This window comes from Rhinopithecus bieti, unplaced genomic scaffold (genome assembly GCF_001698545.2).
Source record: "Rhinopithecus bieti isolate Rb0 unplaced genomic scaffold, ASM169854v2 scaffold_20170, whole genome shotgun sequence".
Taxonomy (NCBI): domain Eukaryota; kingdom Metazoa; phylum Chordata; class Mammalia; order Primates; family Cercopithecidae; genus Rhinopithecus; species Rhinopithecus bieti.
This window is the reverse complement of record NW_016810097.1, coordinates 478,006-501,376: the sequence shown is the minus strand read 5'-3', so window position 1 is coordinate 501,376 and position 23,371 is coordinate 478,006. Positions and strand designations below refer to the sequence as shown.

The following is a 23,371-nucleotide window of genomic DNA, read 5'->3' as shown; positions in this document are numbered from 1 at the left end:
CAGTACTCTAGAGAGTGACGTGCATTGAATGATGTCAAACATTAGAAGTAATCGTTCCAGTATCTTCTCCCTTCCAATCTTCCGTCAGCACTTCTAAGAACAAGGAAATGAGCTGATCAGCAGTTCAGCTCCTCCTCCTTTTTTCCTGAACAGCTCTGATGAGGCCTGAAAGGCACAACTGGGACTTCCGGTAACACAGTGTAGAAGGAAGTCATTAGCTAAAAGCTTAATCACCAACTTGAGTATTCAAGAGGTCCCTTTCCAACAGCTTCATAATTTTGCTGGATCTGAGTTCAATATTTAGTAGCAATTTACAAATACATATTTGCTTCAAAAAACTTTTCTCCAAATCCCCTCTTTATTGTGCATAACCTATATTATCTCAGTTTCATGTTAAATGGAACTAAGGGGTAGTGCTCTTGTACCATTGAACTCTACTCATATCAATGCTTGTTACACTAGTAGCCCCCAAAAAGGTACTTTAATTCTAGGATTCTTGGATGTCTTTTTCTATCAGGGTAAAATACATAAACATCAGTGGGCCCTGAAAGGGTATGGATATTTTAATGTTATTTCATTGTGTAAGTAAATCCCGATTTATGGTATAGTCATTTTCCTGAAAACTGCAAAGATGTCATTTCCTCCTTAGGTAAAATGGCTAAAATTACAGATACTGACTTGGATACTAAAGGCAAAGACATCTAATAATAAATAAAGTTGAAGTTTTATGATGAGGAGAAAATTAAATAAATTTTATCCCTGAATTGCTTGGACATTCTGGTATACCCTGACTACATAGTTATGCTTTGATTAGTTAACATCCATGCGTCTCTTAGTGTTTGGCTCCCTCTCTCCCTTCCTCTCTTCCTCTTTAAATCTCATTTTTCCTCCTCCCCTACTACTAACATACTCACATTCTCCCACCTATTCCTAGTCCACCTTTTAGATATAAGGTGGCAGTGGAGGTCCGTATACCCGTATACCCTCACATCTTCATGCCCACACCTCCACAACACAAAGCCTTAAGCATGTTGAGGAGACTCCTTCCAGTTACTCTGTTTAGCCATTCACACTAATCTAGGATTGAGTAATAGGGTCTCTCACTAACAATAACTCAATACGGCATTCATGGCTCGGATTTGACCTTTGTCCCACAAAGCTATTTATAACGCAGCTCTGAGAATATTTACAGTGTCTATATGCCAAGATAATGTATTTGGAATATTTAATAAAAGGAATGTATTGTATTGAGCATTAATCTTTGACTAGAAATGAACCAGTGCCCACTTGGCTACTGGCCAGCTATTCTTTGGTGAATAAATCTAAGCCTGAGTATATAGCAATAATTATACAAAAAAAAACCCAGAAAACTACACTACCACTTCAGATTCCCAGTGAGGTGTAAGGTAGTAAGTGTCTTATCTAAAAAATGTAACGATTTTACGTGTCAGAATACCTTGGTGGGAAAATACAGTGCATTGAAAAGTAAGGTACTGTTTTCATCGTTCTTATTAAGAGCTCTCAAATTAGGTGACTTTAAAGTACCTACTTAAGCACTTAAGCAAAGATCAAAATTGCATTTATTTTGCAAATCAACTATCAGTTCAAGTATTGCTTCATTAGGCTTTTCGGAATTCACTATGGGAAGATGAAACGCTATCATAAATTAACTATTGAACGGATACCCAAGATGTGTAACCACTACATTTTCCTTAACCATATGAAACTGCAGAGCAGACAGTTTTTCATTTGATTGTTTCAAACATAGCAATTGATGTTTCCTTGGGCAAGATGTAATACACTTATGTTTAATTATAAGAATGACTTTATTCACCATTACTTTCTATTAGGCAGACATCGATTTTTGGAAATAATTCCACCATTCTTTACTATAAGCAGAATCACACTCAAGAACCATGTTCTCTGTAAACCTACAAATTACATTTTAAGGTATTTTCTTGTGATTTGTTTAATTTTCCTCTGTGCATATACTGTGCTAATTATCTGAACTTTACAATAGAAACAGTGGAGAAAAACAAATGTCTGTCAATTACAGCCATTCCAAAACCACCTCTGCTTCCATGTAAAATCTTTCTGTTTGTTGTTTTCTCTACCTGTTTTAATGTAGTTGTGCTGGTATTCTATGCAAATTTGGGAAATATTTTTTCTCATAACATCTTAATAGAATTATTTTTCTGTGTTTTATAAATAGTTATAAACATTTAATATTTGCATAATATTCCATCATATAATGAATTATTTAGTTTATATAGCCGCATCTTAATTGTTACACATTTAAGATGATTTTGATTTTTTTGCCACTTAAATATAAAAAATTGTAATGAACATCTCTATGAAAAATATATTTATTTACTAACTAAGCAAATATGTACTGAGTGCCTATCATTTGCCATGTACTCTTCTAGATGCTGGAGATAGGCGAGTGAAGCAAATAGACACAGGTTTTTGCCTTCATATGATTTACATCCTGATAGGAGACAAACAGTAAACAAAACAATCAATTTAAATATGTGACATGCTTGATAGTGGCAAGTTGCACATAGAAAAATAAAGCAGAGAAAGGGGAAGGAATGGGCTGCAATTTTAAATCAGTGGTCACGGGAAGTATAATTGAGAATATGACATTTAAATACAGACAGAAGAGAAATGAAGACGCAATCAACTGTATGTCTTGATGAAGAACATTCCAAGCAAAGGGGACAGCAAGATGCTTTACTCCCATATTTGGAGTTCTTTTAAGAAGGAGTGGAATTATTGGGCCAAAGAATGTTAATATATACAGCTTATAACACATCTTTTTTAAAAAAAATTACGTTATCCTTAGAGCATTTTATTGGTCAGTAAAGCTCTAGTTGAAATGCCATTTGTCCATGGTAATATTTTCATAGTAATAGTTACTGTGAAATATTATAAGTTGCATGCTGCGTTCTGAATTTTTTTAATACTTCAAGTCACTTAATTTGATGGAGTAATTCAGATATTATAATATTAATATTGCATTATTGTTACTTATTCCTATTTTTTCCTTAGGTTTAATGCTTACAAGAAAAATGAAGTATTTGTCTGATGGATTCAAAACTTATTTCACAGTGTACCTAAATGTTAAAATTTGAAATATTTGAGAGATGGCAAATATGAAGGAAAATTGTCTTAGCATGTATCCGAGAATGATTCTGCCTTATGACATATATTACTGTAAATAGACTATGAGACGGGCATGTGCTCATAAAATATGAAATAGTGGTGCTTGTTTTGAACAAGGCAGGGATATTAAGAATGGAATGTTACTAAATTTAAAAACCCAGGAGAAAATTGTGAGTTCTTGATTTAGAAACTTAATGTAATGAGAGGGTTTTTTTCCCGTCTTACCAAACATGAGTTCTGCTATGTCATTCTCTCTTCTTTCCACTTTTCGAGTATGTTTTCTTAAAGTTTTTAAAAAATGTAAAATTCTACCCTCAAAACAGAAAAGGCATTATTCACGTGGTTTGTATTTTCCATCTCAGTCCATGGTGTTAGCATTTGCTATTGGAATTACCTCCTCTTCTCATCACTCCAATAGTTTTAAGATCAGTAAATACATAAATAATAAACAATAAAACAAATATATATTGAATATAGTGAAAAGTTATTTAAATATTTTTAGATGACAGAAAACATCCTGGCTATCTGTGTCTAGATGTAATTTTTATGTAGTCAATGTATTAAATATTTGTTGAGGACCATTATGATGTCACCCAAGAATAGAAGACCCTTCATGGTCTGGGCTCCTTATTTCTATCCTTTTTTCTATCACCACTTGCTCCTCCTTCTTGTGGCTCCAGCCATACTGACTATTTGCACTTCTTCAGCTGTGTCATTCTTTTCACCTCGTTTCATGATCTTTGCACTTTCTACTCCCAGAAAATAAAAATGGCAAGACCTCTCCTTAGTTCCTCTTTACCCAAATACATTTTTCTTATCCTTGAAGCATCATCTGTGAACTCTTCTGTAAAGCCGTCTTTATCCCTTATTACCCCGATTACCATGAGTCTGGGTTAGGTTTCCATCACGCACTATTTAACTTATTTCCTTCCTCCACTCTTTAACCCCATATTATAATAGTGGGCATACACTATTTTCTGGGGGGTGTGTGTGTGTGTGTAGATAGATAGATAGGTAGGTAGGTAGGTAGGTAGATAGATAGATAGATAGATAGATAGATAGATAGATAGATACCAGAAATAAACTTTGAGCTCTCAGAGAACATGGACCAGGTAATGCATTTATTTTTCAAATTCCACCAACAAATATAGTATTTAACCCATAGTAGCACTAAACAAATGTCTCCTGACTAACATAGTTCAGATAAACAAAATATAACATGTAGCTCATTGAGTTGAACAACAGCCTTATTTCCAAAGGTAGGCTTGCATGTTTGTTTGTTTCATGTTGCCTGACAGGTAACTGTGTGTGTGTGTGTGTGTGTGTGTGTGTGTGTGTGTGTGTTTCTTACTCTGTCAATTTTATTTACACTCAAACACCCTCTAGGTGGAATTTTGACATGTTATTGGTAAATCATTCTTCATTTTTAAAAAATTGTACTTTAAGTTCTAGGGTATATGTGCACAACGTGCAAGTTTGTTACAGATGTATACATGTGCCATGTTGGTGTGCTGCACCCATTAACTCATCTTACATTAGGTGTATCTCCTAATGCTATCCCTCCACCCTCCCCCACCCCACGACAGGCCCCAGTGTGTGATGTGTTTTTTAAAATTTTTAAACAGCACAGCCTACTTTAAAGTTGCTAATTCTTAACAAGTCATGTATCATTAAACAAAGAGCAGGTAACTTGGGAAATACTACAGATTTTGGCACTAGGCCCAGACCCTTGCAAACACATCAAGATCTTGTCAAGGACCCCCTTAGCATTGGCTTACCAGAGAGCGTGGGATTAGCCCAGCAAATCTAAATGCTAGGTGTTAGGATATCATCCTTTCCTGGATGACAACCCTAAAGGGGAGACTTATGACCATACAGAGGACGAAGGAGATGCTACAGTCTCAACTCAGCTAGACATACTGGCCACCAGGCAATTAAAAATCTTTCTTATCAAATAACTAATAAGAATTACCTAATCATTGCTAAATACTTTAATTATATCAGGCCTGATATAAATCTGATGCCATGCTTTGGGTTATGAAAAGCATATTGAAGAAGTTGAAGACACTCTCCCTGTGTTCAACAAGCCTATACAATGATTAGAGAAATTTGTCTAAGCATGGAAAACTCTTAGTGAATAGTAAAGGAGAAGAGTGGAAACTTTGTTCAAGTTGTGTAGTGTAATTCCATAAGTGTAGGAAAAATACCTCTGGTATATTTTGAAATTGATTTAGGGCCGGTCCATACTAGTCACTGAATTTGAAGGTATGATCAGAGAAGAGAAATGGATAGGACAGTGTGATGAGAGACTATGAGTACTGAGCACCTGGAATGAGAAGGAACTTACCAAGGTGGCAACAAGAAAGAAGCTGTATTTGTGATTATTTCCCCATTTGTAATTATATCTAAGCCTAGCCTTACTACAGACTAAAGGAAATCCATGGCTGGAGTGGAGTGTTTCAAGAGACCTTCCCCAAATAAGGCCATTGAATAAAGATTATATACTTAGAAGCATGACTGAGCATAAACATGCTAGATATCTAGTATCTGCAATATAATAGCTGGTCGGTAATTTTATGCTGCGCATTTGAAAGTTATTGTGTCTTGGAATTGACTGCAATAGTAAATAAGACCGTGATTCCCTTGGGATGATCATAATATTGGCCTAGATGAAACAGATGGTCTCATCAAGAAAAATGTGAGATACTGTCTAATTTAAAAAATTTATTGTACTTTATAGCCACAAAAATTCAAAATATTTGAAGTTTAGTTACTTATATTTTCTCATTTGAAACATACAAAACTCTGAAAAGACTCCCTTCTGGCTTTTCTATTTCTTAATATTTGTAAGACTGACGTTTCCTACTATAGTATAATTAAGAGCCAAATTGCATGTTAATATTCATCTCAGTTTATGGATACAGAAAGTGAAACTCAAAGAGTTTAAATCACTTTTTTAAAAATGAAATATGTTTGGAAATTAAGTATAAACATATTTTGAACAGTGGAGGTAACAGTATTTTTATATTCATTATTTCCTTTAATGATTGTAACAAGGATACAGAAGAGTGTTCAGTCACTTGTAGCCTGTAGCCTCTTGTTTGTCAAGGAGTGCTTGTTAGTCTTTATGTGCCTAGACCTCTTTCCATATTTGATACTAGTGACCCCTCCTCTCTTCCTTGGCTTCCATTGTATACTGTGTTCTCCTGATTTTCCTTCTCCTTGCTGGTTGTTTCTATTCAGTCTCTTTTATGAGCTCCTGTACCCTAAATGATACTCCTCCCCTGAGTATTAACCTTGATTCTCTCCTTTCTCTCCGTTGTATCACACACTCATCATGGGAGACTGTTTTGCCACCTCGCATTTCAATGTTGGTGGCCCCCAAAACAATATCTTGAGCCTGATGCATTCACTAAATTTATGCAAGTGAATTCAACTGTCTATAGGATATCATTCCAATGAAACATAGCTACTTAAAATACCATAAGTTGGAAAGTGAACTCATCATTTTTTCTCACTAAACCACAACATGTTTCCTTCCTGGATTTCCCCATATTTGTGAATGATCTAGTAAGTCATAAGTTTAGGGCCCTTTGCAGATGTCTGTCTGTCCCTCCATCCCTTGATAAAATCAAACTCGAAACTCTGTATGGTCCACTTCCTAACCACTTATTTTTGCACTCTCCCTTATTATTCTTGTCACTGCTTCTTTAGTTTTGGTCACCATCAGCTCTGTCTAGACTACTACAATCCCTGACTAACTTCCTTCTCTACCTACAGTCTTGAGATTCATTTGCTACTCTATAAATAGGTTTTTGTTGTTGTTTTAATAAAGTATATGTCTGATCATATCATGTCTCTGCTTAAATCCCTTCCATCACTTGCTACTCTTTAAATAAATGCACACTTGCTGCCTCCACCTTCTTCCCCTTTGCCTTGATAACTCTTATGATTCCTTTAGGATATAGTTTGCTTGTTATCTCTTGCCTGCCTGCCTCAAGCTTCACCTCCCAAGTCTGTATTAGCTTTTTTTTTTTTTGGCATTCCCATAACATTCATCACATGACTTTACAATTTCCTAATTGCTTGTCTGTATCCTCTACTAAACTACAATTCCTTTTAATGCAGAAACAGAGTGTTTGTACTCCCAGAATTCAGCTAAACATGTACATATTAGGTACTTCATAAATACTGGTTGAGGAAACAGTTGAAGGGCAACCATTATTCATTTCATTATACTTAAGTGAAAATTGGAACTTAGGAAAGATAACTAACTTTCCATAGGACACACTGCTACTAAGTGAGAGAGCTGGATTAGGACATATTTTATTTTGTAAATGTTTTCCTTTGTATTTTATTTTAAAGCTAATATTCATCTCATGGCATTTTATCATATAATCATATTATTACTAAGCTAAGATTATAATTTTAAAGAATAAAAGACAAAGGATGTATACATATTTTAAATTTGCTAATGTATTGCCCACAGCCTGATGATTATTGTGGTCTCCATGGAAATCGGTAATTTTGGTGATATTTCTTTGGAGGAAACTTTGAACATTTTAAATTTATATTGGATAATCCAAAAAGTGCAATGGGAAGTGTGAAGACACTCAAAATACACTGGCATGGGACAAAAGTTTGAGATACTAAACAAGAAGCAACTCTCATTCCCATTTTTGGGAGACCAATAGTGAACAAAGAGGAGATGTCCAAAATTACTGACTTAAAAAATTATGAAGACATAAAAAGGTCATTCGATGGGTACACAGCAATACTGTGCACAGGTAAGGCAGAGAATGAGATTGCACAACCGTAAACATACATGGAAGAAGGTAAACAGAATGTCCCTTATTGTGTATAAGTTGTCAATAGGAACAAATGTCTAGAATATAATGGGAATCTAGAATGTAAGTTGTATATATTTGCTATGCTAGGCAGTGATGAATCCCAGAAGAAATAGCAGGAAGGTTAACAGCTGTAGCAGCCAACAAAAATATTGTTTTCAAAGAACTAGGATAAAAGATATTAGTGACAAGGAGACAAATGAAAAGATGATATTTTCTATTGGTTGCTGAAATACATTTCTGCTGTACAGGATCCACATCAGGATCCATCTAGTGATAAACACACACTTTTTTAAGGTTCCTGATCAGGGCATTGAGTGAATTTGTGCACATTTGTTGGAGAGGTGAGAATATGTGGTCAATTTCAGGTAATCTCGATGTATTCTGAGATGATTAAGAGTCCAAGGGTGGTTATAGCCATTTAAATCAGACGTAGCGACATTTTCTTTTTATTCAATATATTTATGCTAAAGAATGATCTGGTTTTTCCTGAAGTTCAAAGTTCCACAGCTATCCTATATTTTATTAGCTAAATCTGGCAAGTATATAGCAGTGACCTCAATGGATCATACTAATGCCCTGGTTTTAGCAAGCGACACTAAGAGGTCCAGTGCCCAGGAGGAGCTGCAAGAGTGGTATATATTGAGATGATGCTGATCAACATTTGACTGGGCATTGAAAAAGAAAAACTTATTTATGAGTGCTGTCATCCATGGTAGATGGTGGAGAACTGTGTGAATTCCTTGTTCATAATGATAAAAGGTCGCATTTTAACTGAATTTTCAAGACCAACCATCAAAAGACTATTCTCAAAAGGCTGAGAACCATTAAAATGCTGTTAGTGAAAGGAAGAGGGCAGTGGTTTTTGCTTTGTTAGTGTTAATAAGCTGTTTGAACAAGTGCTCAACAATAATTCAGTACATTATGGGATATGAAAATGTATTTCTCTTTATTTTATTTCTTGCCTAATGTTCTGGGTAGTGTATTGAGATGGGAGAGGTGTATGTGTGGCGGGGAGGTGTGCGTGTTGGGGGTGGTTCTCTTAGATAATCATTCAGCAACTGAGACTGACAGTGGTTCTACTATCTTTAATGAGTGGCTAGTAATGTCACTCTATTTTTCTTCATTCCAGCCAACAAAAGAGCGTGGAAAAGCAAATGTGCACAATTTTATGAGCAAACCATAAAATTTGCACATATAGATTTCATTACAAGAGCTCAGTCATGTGACCATAATTAGTTGCAAAGATGGCTGGAAAGTGTCATTCCAGCTACAATCTTATTGCTCTGGAGAAAGCAGAAGTGAATTTGATGGTCAGTTTTTTTTTTGCCACTGTGTTTTTCATCGTACAATACAGTTGCATTACAGGACTTTTAGATAGAAGGAAAGTAGATAGAAGGAAAGTAGACAAGGAAAGCAAGGGACTGTTTGAAGTATTAGAAGCAATCTTTCCCATCATTTTGACTCAAAGAAAATGTGGGGTAACATGTGAGATAGGTGAGCACACTCTGCCGTGCTCCATATTGTTCTTAGTTTCTTTGTTTCTCCCATAGAGTGGGAATGTTGTGATTTGAATGTGATTTTAGTATTTTAAGGAACATAACAACATGACCACTGGATGTAAGTCAACCACTTCGTCTATTATTTAACTGAAGATATCACGATCTATTTTAACACTGAAGAAAAAGGTGATATATTGGATTTAATGAGAAATGATACGTTATGATGATATACTTTATGGTGACAAGTTCTTTGGGGCACAATTTTGACTCTACGTGAATTATCCTTTACTCGAAACTTCAGAACCTAATATCAACACAAAAAAAATTATCCTTGCAAAATAAATAAATATACACTATTTCTTCACAGTCCCTAGAGTTTAGCTGTTGCATGTTTTAAATGTATTTCAAGTCTCATGCATCACAGACACCCAGACAGTTCTTCCCAAGTAGTGAGGTCTGTAGGTACACAAAGGCAAGTAATTTACATGTTCCTTAAAGGTGCCACATAAAAGTAAGAAGAAGAATATTAAGCAGCTTTGGAGGGTGTATTTGATCAGATCAAGTACTATCTTGGGCAATTTTATTAAAATAATACAAATTAATCTTTACTTATCACGAAGAAGGTATTTCATAACAGATTGAAAATCTGAATTGACCATACACATGAAAAGCCTCATTACAATTTAAATATAGAGTACATGACTAGTAGCAATCCTTTTAAACAAGTTAGGAGGAAGTTTTGTTTGAATCTCTTGAACGGCAAGGGAGATATTCTTGCCTGTATTTAAATAAGTATTTAGCATAGCATTAGTACTGACAAGTGTTCGAATGCTAAATAAGGCTGGGCGCCGTGGCTCACACCTGTAATCCCAGCACTTTGGGAGGCCATGGCGGGCAGATCATGAGGCCAGGAGATCGAGGCCATCCTGGCCAACATGGTGAAACCCCGTCTCTACTAAAATACAAAAAATTAGTCAGGCATGGTGGCATGCACCTGTAGTCCCAGCTACTTGGGAGGTTGAGGCAGGAGAACTGCTTGAACCTGGGAGGTGGAGGTTGCAGTGAGTGCAGATTGTGCCACTGCACTCCAGTCTGGTGACAGAGCAACACTCTGTCTCAAAAGAAAAAAAGAAAAAAGAAAAGAAAAGAAAACAACATTAACGTGAGTAACAGAATTCATCAAAACCACCCCAAGTCAAGCAACATACCAGTGACAGCCAAATATCACATTTGCGTTACTCAATGTTTGGAGCTATGCCTCAGAAAACAATTACTTGGAATAAAGCTTTAGGCATATAGTTTGTGGCAGTGTTCAGTCCTGAGTAACCTGAATATTGTAGCACTTTCTGACTCTAACCCCAATAAAGACACTTTGGTTTCATCCATATTGCTAGGGGAAAAAACAAACAAACAAAAAAAACAGTAAAACTATGTCAGTGTAATAAAAGGTTATTTTGAGGATAAGAACTTTCCTGAGTATATGGGTAGATCATTTCTAACAAACAGCTGTGTCTGTGTAAAGTTTTGCTTATTAACCCTTATATCAACAACCTATACTCTATGAAGAATAAGTACAGAAACACACAGCATTGGTAAGTTTTGAGAGTTATGTTTTGCTGCCTCTGGAATATCACTGAGAAACTCTAGATACCATATTTATATAAACAGATACAGGAACAGTGTCTTTCCTTCCCTCCTGAAATAATATTCAAAAGAGGATAAACTGTGTAAGAATCTAAAAACAAAACTTTAAACATGAAATATGAACAAATAAAACTGACTGGCAACTTCACATTTTTGGAGATTCTGGCTCTAATTGGAAACTCTTTTGATAGTATACATTTCCAACCCATGGATCTTACCTCCTAAGGCATGTTTTCAACCCTAATTCTGACTATAGGCCAGGTGTACTTCAGCACTAACAGGTTCTGTAATTCCTCCTAGCCCACTGAATTCTTGTTCTTTCTTATTGAGTTCTGTGGCTATTTGGATTTTGAATTCTGTTTGTGTTGTTTATCTTTTTGGCTTTGGTGATCGAGCTACCACAATGAAATTCTTGGCTCTTAAATACCTAGTGATATTGACTTGACTGGTCATTAGGCTATATCCTCTACTCAAGTAACTCTGGGGGAGAATTAATAAAATGTAATCCCATTTTGCTTCCCAACTTGCCTTTTGGTTTCAGTGACCTGGATTACAACACAGCTAGAGTGAAGAGCACTTAGTGCCAAGTTTGGCATTATTGCTTGAGCTCATACATTACCGAAATCACATGGGTGTGGCTTGATGCTATTGATCTTTTTGTGATTTTACTGTTCACAGTTACTAAAAATAGAGTGAATTATTGTAACCACAAGTAGAAATGAAATTCTAGCATAACAAAATATGAGCAATTTCTACTGATGGCATTCATAAAATAACTATGAAATCATAATGTGCTTAAGTGAGAATCTATTTTTCTCTTAATTGAGCATAGTTCTGTTATTTAAAATATAGAACATTTTATTCTATTTCACTTTTAATAGAACACCTCGTATTGATGACTAAATCTTATTTAAATTTTACTTTTAAAGTTAAATATATTAGTTATGTTTTAAATGTTCTTGAGAGTCCTTAAAAATAGTTTGTGAACACTTCTATTTCTGACTGTGCTGGAAATGTGGAAAAACTAGCATCTGACAAATAAGCCATTGGAACAAAATACAGAGATCATAAATGAATCTGCACATATATGATCATGAACACCTGATTTATGTCAAAGGTGCCACTGCAACGTTTTGGAGAAATCATGTCTTCAAAAATAGTGCTGGATCAATTGGATATCTGTCTGGAAAATGTAAATCTTGACTCTTGCATCACACCATACACAAAATCAATTGTAGTTGTGTTGTAGACAAATTATAAAAGTTAAAAAATAAAGCTTTTATAAGACATCACAGTGGAATATCTTAATGACCTTGGGGTAGGCAGAAATTACCTGAACATGACACAATTTATATGAAAATGTAGCACAACTCCTGCAAATGAGAAAGAATGCTGAGGGTGGGGGAGATTTTCCTTAGACAAAAGTTCTGAATTGATACTCATAAATAAGAATATATAAATGTGAAAGTAGTTTGTGCTCAACATTATTAATCATAAGGAAAATTAAAATAACTTCACTACCACCAGAATGGCTAAAAGGGGAAAAAAAGGAAAAAAAAAATCAGAAATTGCCAAGGATTGGAGGAATATAAAGAGCAACATGAAATTTCATACACTGCATATAAGAATGTGAATTAGTATAGTATTCCTATTAAACTCTTTGCCAGTGTCTATTAAACTAGAATATATACATACTTGCTGACCCAACAATTGGATTAATAGAATCAATGGACATACACACCATACTGATTTAAACGAAATTAATCTATGAGATTCAGGACAACTGTTATGTTTTGAAAGTTAATGGCTAGACAGGATCATAAAGGAGGCTTCTGAAGTTCTGGTTCCAGTTATATCTCTATCCATTGTTGACTACAAAGATGGTTAGCTTTGGGAAATTCTTTAAACTGTCCCTTTAATATTAGTGCATTTTACAGTATATATGCTATTCTTGAAATACAACATCTTAAAAAATGTTGAGCAATTTTGTACATGGAAACCTATAGTTTAAATGCTAAATATTATCTGTATATGATTCTAAAAATTAACTAAGTTTCAAAAAACTTAGATATTACTAAAAGAATCTCTTTCCTGAGCTGGAAGGAGGGTAAGAATTATAGTAAATAATGTTTTGGTGGCAGTATACAGACAGACTCTTAAAGTATAATTTTAACTCTTCCACTGCCCAGTTGGGTAACCTTCAGCAAGTTAATTGTCTGAGTGTTTAATGTATCATTAAATAGACATATTGCCTACTTTAAAGTGACTACACGACGACCAAAATACTTAATATATAGAAAGTACTTAAACAATTCCTGTCACAAAGTAGAAATTTAATACATGCTAGCTATATTACTTTGATTATTATTACTATTTTGTTGTCACTTCAACACCACTACATTAGGTCTGTAAAGTAACAATGAAAATATTACTATTAATATGTTATGCAATCTTAGATTAAGTCATTCATTGACCCTGTTCCTCAGTTTTGAAGCCTCTAGAGTAGTAGTAATAGCAGTAGTAATAGTAATAATAATGACAACACCTGCCCAGTGATCCACAACCTAGGGAGATGGACTCCAGATTCTACACTGTTAGCCACTCTGCTCTATGGCTTTACAAAAACACCTGTTAGTCAGGATGGGCTAGGGTGTGCTACAGTAACAAGCAATCTCAGTGTCTCAGTGGGATATAATGTAAAGTTTTATGTCTCACTCATGCTATGTACAATGGGCTCTGCCCATTGTAACCTCTCAGGCACCTAGGCTGACAGAAGATCCACATCTTGCCATATGCTTCCATAATTATTAAGGCAAGGAAAAGAAAATGTAAGAAATGCCCTGGTTCTCAAAACTTTTCATAAAAGTGTTCCAGGTTACCCCTGTTTGGCCAAAGCAAATCAAGGGATGCACTTAATCTCTTCAGATGGTAAGGAACTATAATCTTTCCAGGAAATAAGGAACCATAATATTTGGTAAACAGCACTAAAAACCTACCACAAATACTGAGAGTATTATTTTCCTCAAATGTGAAAATGAACATAATAGTTATAATTAAAATGCAAAGAGCTATGTTACTATAAGATATTATTTAATCTAAATTTATTTTTGTCTCTAATGAGCATACATGTGGGATTTCATTTTGGGACAAACATCAATTATATTAACACATTTTTTATTACTCATCTCAGTGTTCGTTAATTTTTTTTTAATATTCCTCATTTATTGTCTACAACTAATTATTTGTGTTATATTGGTCATGTGCTTTTATTTTGTTGTATAAGTTTACCATATCAAAAGACTTCCACGTAACGTGCCCACTGGTATATGTACAGACTGTCTATTTTGACTCCCTATATTCACTTTTTCAGTGATGTGTAACTCACTCTGTCTCCCAGCCTGGACTGCAGTGGCACAATCCCAGGGCTTACCACAGCCTTGGCCTCCAAGCAATTCTTCTGCCTCAGCCTCCCAAGCAGCTGGGACTACAGGCGCCTGCCACTACACCCTGCTGGCTTATGTATTTTTTAATAGAGACAGGGTTTCACCATGTTGGTCAGGCTGGTGTCAAACTCCTGATCTCATGTGATCCACCCGCCTTGACGTCTCAAAGAGCTGGGATTATAGGTGTGAGCCACTGCACCCAGCCAAGTGTTCATTAGTTCTAAGCTTTGTAACTTGAATAATTAATATTTACTTCAAATGAAACTCATAACCCCCATGGTTAATTTTTTAATTGCATAATTGAATATTATAAATTAGATAGTTCTTATATTTTCTGTTTTTACTTAAACTTGGGAACTTTGCCACCTAATAACTACACCTATAAACAGAATGTGTCAAAACGTTATATAATTAAGACTGATTAAATAAGATTTTTTTCAGTATGTTTATGTTTAATCATTAAATTCTTTTTATTGAAAATGATTAAATGTTTCCAAAGTTCAATATCTAATTTGGAGTTACACATCACTGAAAAAGTGAATATAGGGAGTCAAAATAGTCTGTACACATGCCAGTGGGCATGTTACATGGAAGTCTTTTGATATGGTAAGCTTATATAACAAAATAAAAGCACAAGACCAATATAACACAAATAATTAGTTGTAGACGATAAATGAGGAATATTAAAGATCCACTGGTAGTGTGCACTGTCTCCTCTGACCTGCAAGCAAGATCACAGATAGTGTGTGTTTATGCATCTACAGCTGGAATGATTGCAGATTAATAAAATTATGAAATCCTGTGGTTACCAGAAAAAGGCATGCTTCTCTTGGATGCCTTGTTCATCTTTGAGTGCCAGGGGCTCTGCACAAAGCAAAGAACACAAGTCCTCAATAGCAGTATTTTGTGATACTTAAGTATATTGAAAAGCTGAAAGATATATGTATGCTTTAGCTCTTCCAGTAAGAACCCAAGCAGTCTATTAGGACCAATATGTATGAAAAACAATAGCATTTGGGACTTTAAGTTGGCAAAAGTTCACTTCAGTATATAGTAATAAAAGGGTTTTTTTAAACAATGATAATTTAATAAGGCTGCATTACTAGAAGTATTAAAACTAATTCTAAACACTACTAAAATTATTATTATCCCACTCAATAGACAAAATATTTTTAAATTTTATAACATCAAGTGTTAACAAGGCTGTAGAGTAACAAAAGCTCTGAAAACAATGCTGGTGGGAATTGGGGATATTTGCCCCTGTCTCCCATACTGGCCAGACCACTTCTGGGATGGTAAATTTAATTGCAAGTACCTTACAAGAGTGGTTTTGCTTTTCTTTTCTTTATTGTATTAAAGACTTGAAAATTCCTTTTCAAAATCAAAATTGACGAGGAGGCTTACTATGTAAAATGAATAAAAGCTCAGCCTGAAAATTGGAAAGGCTGGGTGGGTGAAGGTAGAACCCAAATCCTTCCTTTCTTCCATGAGGCTTTTGTGAAAACCACCAAACTAGAGAGTATCATCAAGCTTCTGAAGAGGAAACCGTATCAGTAACAGATGGTTGAAAGAAACGAAGATATTCAACCTGAGAACTGAGAGATGAACTTGACGGCTGATATCAGATATTTATAGAAAGAGCTTTGGGCTGGGAGAGGACAATGTATTCTGTGCTGCTGCTGAGAACAAAACTAGAATAAAGGAAAGGAAGTTATGAGAAAGAAGACATTTCCTCTGACTTGAGAAAAGTAAGAAAGTGATGGATACTCCACTTACATTGATTTGATCTTTATAAATTATATGAATGTATTAAACTATATGCACCCCCAAAAGATGTACATTGGTCATATATCAATAGAAAAAAGAAAATTTTTCTAAAACATGAAAAAATAACTACCTAATGATGGACATCACCAACTAATGTAACTATGAATAATTGACCCTACAGATACAAAGCAAAAGCCAATACCAGCATCAACTACACCTCAATCTACCTGATTGCCCTTTGTCAGCTTCATTTTTTCTCCTAAATGTAGTTGTTCTTAAATGCTGTTTCTCACTGGGCCTGCTGCTCTTTCTATTCCATTAATCTTTCACTTCAGGTAAGCAAGAGGGACAAATCTGACAAGACGAGCAATGGTCAAGTGATATGAAACTCTCATCCACTAATATTGGCAATCAATTGCAATTATTCTTAGGATTGTTAGTCCCTCAAGCCTCTCTTCATTAATCAGCTCTCTATTCATTCGTCCCACACCTTCTAGCTCAAATTTGCTGTGATATTGTACTGTGTTTGAAAGAGTGCCTCATAAGCAATGAAAAAAACAGAGTATCCTTAAATATTAGTTGGCAGCTGGTTTAATTAAATATCTCTCCACCCACACTGTACTACATTGATTAATTTTTAAAGAAATGGCTAAATGAAGACATTAATTATTTGTATGTGGTGCATATGCTTTCATGCACACTATTGTATTTTAATTTACTTTTTAACAAGTAAGCCAATATGATTTTAAAATTATTTCCCATCTGTCATGCATGCTAATAAAGTAAAGAACCCTACTAATTTATGCCATATTAAATTTAGCCTCTTTTTTTGTGCTTTTTAGTTACATAGTTCTTCAGGAAATCAAACTAGAAAAAATGGATTTAACCTTTCTGCTTTTTAGTCCACATAAATAGACATTTAGTGTGGGATATAAGTGAAATACTCACTTTTGGCTGCCTTAACAGTATGGAATAGAATATGTACACACTTTTCTCTTGATTATTTGTCTTTTATTAATCATTCTATGTAAAACTCAAATACAATAAGGCAAACTGATCACTCTGCAAAATAATTAACTGTCATCTGAAGCATTAGATAATTAAATTATATTCTGCTTCTTTTGGGTGGGTATATTAGGATGAGTTTTTTGGAAATTCTATAAACCGCATAGAGTATGTATGGTAATTTTCTATTACCCTGCTTATTTATTCATTTGTGCCATAAAGGATCATTTATGCATATGTAAGCACATGGAGACATTAAGGTTTCTAAGTGAAAAATCCTTTTGTGTTAATTTGTTATGGATTTTGAAATTTCTTAAAAATTTAAACTGTGTGTATATGTGTGTGTGTTTTGTACTTATGGACAATTGTGCAAATTGATCATAAATTATATTAACAAGAAAATTACATATAAAACTGTAGATATTAGTGAATACACTTCTATGTATTTTTTCAACGTAAGGCTGAAAAACATTATACTTATGCTTCTAGACTCTCAAAAATGAAAGTTATACTGCTGCTTTTCAGATGGGTTATGGATTGTCTGGAGATCACACTCTTATTGTAATATTTAAATAAATCATTGATTTAATTAGCCAAAAAAACAAAAATCTTAAAGGGAGTGAAACAGCTACAGGGGGAGGAGTAGCTGCATTCAGTGTTTGTGAAGCTCCACTCTGTTTCTATGATTCTGTCATGAAGGACACCAGATCTAGAAAGCTCTTCCTCATCACAATCTTTTTATTCTGTGCTTCCTTCACTTTCAAAGAAGAATCTGTACTTACCATCTCTACAGTTCTCTTAAATGGAAGGAAATATTTATAAACACTGAGTTATCCTAGTTCGTGAACACCACCACCACATCCTCACCACTGGATAGAAAACAGAGCGACTTCTCTGTTATCCCTGAACAAAAGCTTAGCCCTTGTACTTCCAGAATCAAAGACAGTTCATCTCACCACATTTAATTCTGTGACCCTAATTTAATATTATTTTACCTGGGTAGTGCTGATGCTGAATTTGATCGAAGGACTACAATCAGAAATGCATTTCCTTGCACTGACCCATTGTTATTTCCTCTAAAATATATTTAGAAGTGCAGTAATCATTTAGATAATGGAAAGAAAATGGGATTGAATGTCAAAAGACATCCTCTGTCTCTGTTGCTTACTATCTGCATGACTTCAAACAATTTACTTAAATCTCCTGTGTCATTGTTAAAATGCAAGTGATAGCAGTCCACCTGAGAGGATGGCATGGGAAATATTCAAATTAATTAATGTGAAAAAGTGTTTTGTAAATATACTAGAACTATGTCTGTTCTTATGAGTATGACAAAAGTAGTTGTTTGCTTTGAAATCAGCTACCAAAAAATAATATTGATTGGATAAACATACAGTCTTTGCAAGTGTACCATACACTTTATAAGTGTACCTGAGACCTAGAAATCTTAGAAAATAATATATATCTAAGTTTTCCCCTGAAAATAAACCAAAAAGTTTTCAAGTATGTCAAACATAGATTTATATAGATGTTTTAAAATCTTTTATTCTTTTACTATTATCTCTTTGTGTATAAAAGTCTTATAATTACTTCTTTTTAAACCTAAATTTAGCATATTTCTTTCCATTCCATTAACTCAATTGAATAATAAATTGTTTTTTAAAAAGCTATTTAAACTAATATTCTGTAATGACTTATCCAAGAAAATACCTGTTTTTTTTTTTTTTTCAGAAGCCTGAACCACTATTTTGTTCTTTAGTCAAACACGTAACTAACCACATAGCTTTAAAAATGTTGCTGTATCAATCAACCATAGGTCATTCACTTCATTCATTCTTCCAGTCATGGGAGTGCCGCTGGTATGTATATGGACGATGGCAATGGGTTTTCTGTGAAAACTGTGGTAGATCTCATGGCCACTTATTCAAGGAATTTATCCCCTTTAATTTTATAACGAACTTATGGGCTTGCCTTAGCCTATATTGCAGAAACCAAACATCACTAATGGGCTCAATAAACAACTCTGGGTTTTCTTACTCATGAGAATTTAAATGCTTCACCTGTGCTTCCTTTTAGAAAACATGAAATTGAAATCTTTGCTTTATTTCAAAGTGGGTGGTCTGAGGTACTAAATTGCATTGCTAATGCGGAAGTATATGAGCCTAGAAAGATAAAGAGGAAGAATGAAGGTTCACGTGCTACTCTTACAGTCTGACGGCATTCCACTGACCTGTCTCCTTCACGGTGGCCATGCTTCCATGGTCCGGTGGTGCTTTGCCACAATAGCGTTTTAACTGTGCAGTGGAATTCACCTGGGATTTTTCTTATCCTATGTGAGTGCTTTATTAATTAGCTTCATTCTTTCGTATTCTCAATATTAACAATAAAATTACCTAGATATTTTTATTTTTTGACAAAAAAGTCACTTTTAATAATTCAGTTTTAAAAGTTATATCATTCACAATAGACTAGAACAAGGATTGTTTGCTTTTTGGGTCACCCAGAACTTGCCTCCAGGGATCTGTGATGAGACTAGTCTTTGTGAAGATACCACAACCCCAAGTCCTGAACTGGAATTCAGGAGACTTGGATTTGGGTCTTGCTCGTTCACTAACTTGCTGGAAGACGTAATCCTGTGCTTCAGTTTTATCAGATGTATCACCCAGGGCAAGTCACTTGACCTCTTTTATGCCTCAATTTCCTCATCTGTAAAAGGAGATAATAGAAATGACTACCTCTTAGCGTTGTTGTAAGGCATCATTGAGATTATGATGATAAGGGACTTAGAACTGTGCTGGGCTCATACTAAGAACCTATATGTTATCTACATTAATACTAATCTGCCTTGTCATAACTCCTGTGTATTTCACCTCACAAGGCTATCCTGAGAATCAAATGACGTAAGTGTTGTGTTAGTTTTTATTGCTGCATAGCAAACTTATCAACTTAAAACAACATCCATTTACTATCTCACAGTTGCTATATGTCAGAAGTCCAGGGATGGCTTAGTTGGATCCTCCAATCAGGAATTCAAAAGGCTGACATCAAAGTGTCAGCTGAGTTGTGTTCCTTTCTGGTGCTCAGGGTCTTCTTTCAAGCTCATAGGGCTGTTGGAAGCTCATAGGGATGTCATTTGATCAGCACTCAGGAGACCTCATATATTGTAAAACACTCGGTAACAGGGAAAGATTGAAAGCAATTACATCTTTCATTAAAATAGAATTTAACCTAGAAATTCACACAAGAAACTACCAGTACTTTGTTAATAGGAGTGCCTTCAGGGCAGGGCTGAATTCCATACCAACACAGAGATTAGTAAAACTTTTATACATGGAAATAAGTAATATTATATAAAATAAGGAATACAGACTTAAGATTATATTTAGTGGGTGTTTTGTTTTGTTTTGAAACAGGGTCTCAATCTGTTGCCCAGGCTGGAGTGCCATGGTGCAATCATGGCTCACTGAAGCCTCAACTTCCTGGGCTCAAGTGATTCTCCCACCTCAATCTCTGGAGTAACTGGGACTACAGACATGTGCCAGTATGCTCAGCTATTGTTTTTGAATTTTAGTAGAGATGAGGTCTCGTTTTGTTGCCCAGGCTCATCTCGAACTTCTGAGCTCAGGCAGTTCTCTTGTCTCGTCCTCCCAAAGTGCTGAGATTACAGGCATGAGCCACCATGCCCGGCCTGTATCTGTATTAAAACTTGACTCTGCCACTCTTGGCAATATTCTTCTGGACTAATTAGTTTTTCTTCCTGAGACTTGATTTCTGACTCTTAAATCAGAGTAACACTCACTGTTTACTTCAGGAGATGTACTGAGGAATAAGTGAAATACCCTATGCCGAGCTATTAGAACAGTATGGGGTACATAGTGAACATTTAGTAAGTGATGACTATTGTTGCTATTGCTGTCATTATTTATTTTAATAATCTTAACATGTGGCTTAATGTCCGGAACATCTTATGTGCTCAGAAAATATTACTTCTTTCACCCTTCTTCAGTATCTGTTGAGTTGAACTGGATCTGTAGAGGAGAATATTTTGGATATTATCAATCTGAACTAGGCTAAGTGGTTGCCATTTGCCTAATTTTATTTAATTTTCTACAATTTTCTTCCTCCCTTCCTTCCTGCTTGCTTGCCTGCCTGTCTCCCCTTCCTTTCTTCTTTCTTTCATTGTCTTTCCTACCTTCTTTCTTCTTCTCTGTCTCTTCCTTTTATTTCTCCATCTTTTTTTTCCCAAGCAGATATTATTTTAAATTTCCGAACAACTTATGTCAGCAAGTCTGGCCAAGTTATCTTTGAAGCAAGATCAATTTGCATCCACTATGTCACAACCTGGTTCATCATTGATTTAATCGCTGCCCTGCCTTTTGATCTCCTGTATGCTTTCAACGTCACAGTGGTGAGTAAAGAGCTCCCCGCCACATGGCCTTTAAGGTTGATTTATTTTTCCCACGTTTAGGTTTTAAATGGTTGTGGCGATTTATGCTTCCAGGGTTTTGTACCTTCTTCAATAAAGATGCCCTGATGCCCAGTGATATGCAGGCCAGATTCTTCAGTTGATGAAGTTATTTCCTTTTGACATTCATATTACCTGTTCTTGCTTTCATAAATACCCAGAGCCAAGAAACACAGAAATGCTGAATTTATCATAAATATTGACCCACTAAACAAATTCTTTTTTTTGAATTCCATAAGGATTTAATTGGAATTGCTTTATATTTACAGATTTATCTGAGGATTAATAGATTTCTTCCCATATTACATTTACTTATACAAGAATATAGAAAATGCTATACAGACTTGAAGGAAATCATCTGTAGGAATTTAAGCATCACTTTATATTACCTAGGCAGATACTTGTCTCAAGAATTTGCTGGAGAGTTTGAAGATTTTTTTTTCTGCTTTTATGACCCTTAACTCTCTATTTCTTTAGTATTTTGTTACTCATTGGCAAAACCGATTGAAGACTGATCAAGATAGAGAGGACTGTTGAATTTAAATGAAGGAATTCAACCACTTCTTAGAAGTCCTTGTAAAACTGTTGGAGGTAGCAAAAACCTAAATGATATGACTAATGTAAAACTTGAGAGTTCTCTTGAATTTGCATGAATCTTGGTACCTTCTTTTTCTTGCTCTAAATCCCTTACCCTTATGTAGCCTCACAGGACATAAAGCATATCACTTGTAGTAGTAGTCATTTTTATAATATGATGATTGATATTCTTAAAAGTATTAAATGCTCCCTTATAAAGAAACTTTTAGGGAGGCATTTGTGAAGCAGTAATGCAATTTTCTGCTAGAGTAACAAATTATGGCATGTGAAAATTTATTAAATATTAGTTCAAATTAAGCAGATATTCTATTCAATTGACAGTGCTTCTTAGAAATTATATTCTCTTTCAAAAATTTAAAGGCATAGTTTTAAATATTACACACAATAATCACAGTTTCAAATACATTTATTATTAACTTCAGAATGAATATAGAATTGTGATCCCGACTTGATAGTGCAGACTTGTGCATTTGTTAATTGCCTGTACAATAGTTTCTTTTTATTCTTTTCTTTTAAGTTGGGAAGTTGATAGTGCCAACATCTTTAAAACATTTATGACTCAACTGGAAGGAAAGCTCCCAGGAAAAATCTAGTATATATCAATCACTGCTACATTGAATTGTTATCCAGGCTTTCTACAGTGCTTTTTAAGATTGAATTTGACTAGATAAGTGTACTATCATGAAACAGTAATGGCTTAAAACCATGTTTTTGCAAGACTGCAGAATAAGCTTATAATTCACAAAAGGTTAAAAAAAATTCCAAATTCCCCTGACAAATTGTTTTAAATTGTTCATTAATTATTTAATACAATTCCATTTTAAATTAATTTGCTCCTTTGCTACTAAAAATGAATACATTTTTTATGTCCCATTTTTATTTGAGTACTGAGCAAATACGGTATTTTAAATATGTATATATAATATATAATTATAT

The 23,371-nt window shown here is 34.7% G+C and overlaps 1 protein-coding gene across 1 annotated transcript in view; it reads left to right on the top strand.

The window, feature by feature from the left end:
* KCNH8 (potassium voltage-gated channel subfamily H member 8) overlaps positions 1 to 23,371 on the top strand; it is a 401,018-nt gene that overhangs the window by 240,924 nt on the left and 136,723 nt on the right. The window contains 1 exon segment of the mRNA XM_017891320.1: positions 21,624 to 21,781. Coding sequence (XP_017746809.1) covers positions 21,624 to 21,781 — 158 coding nt within the window.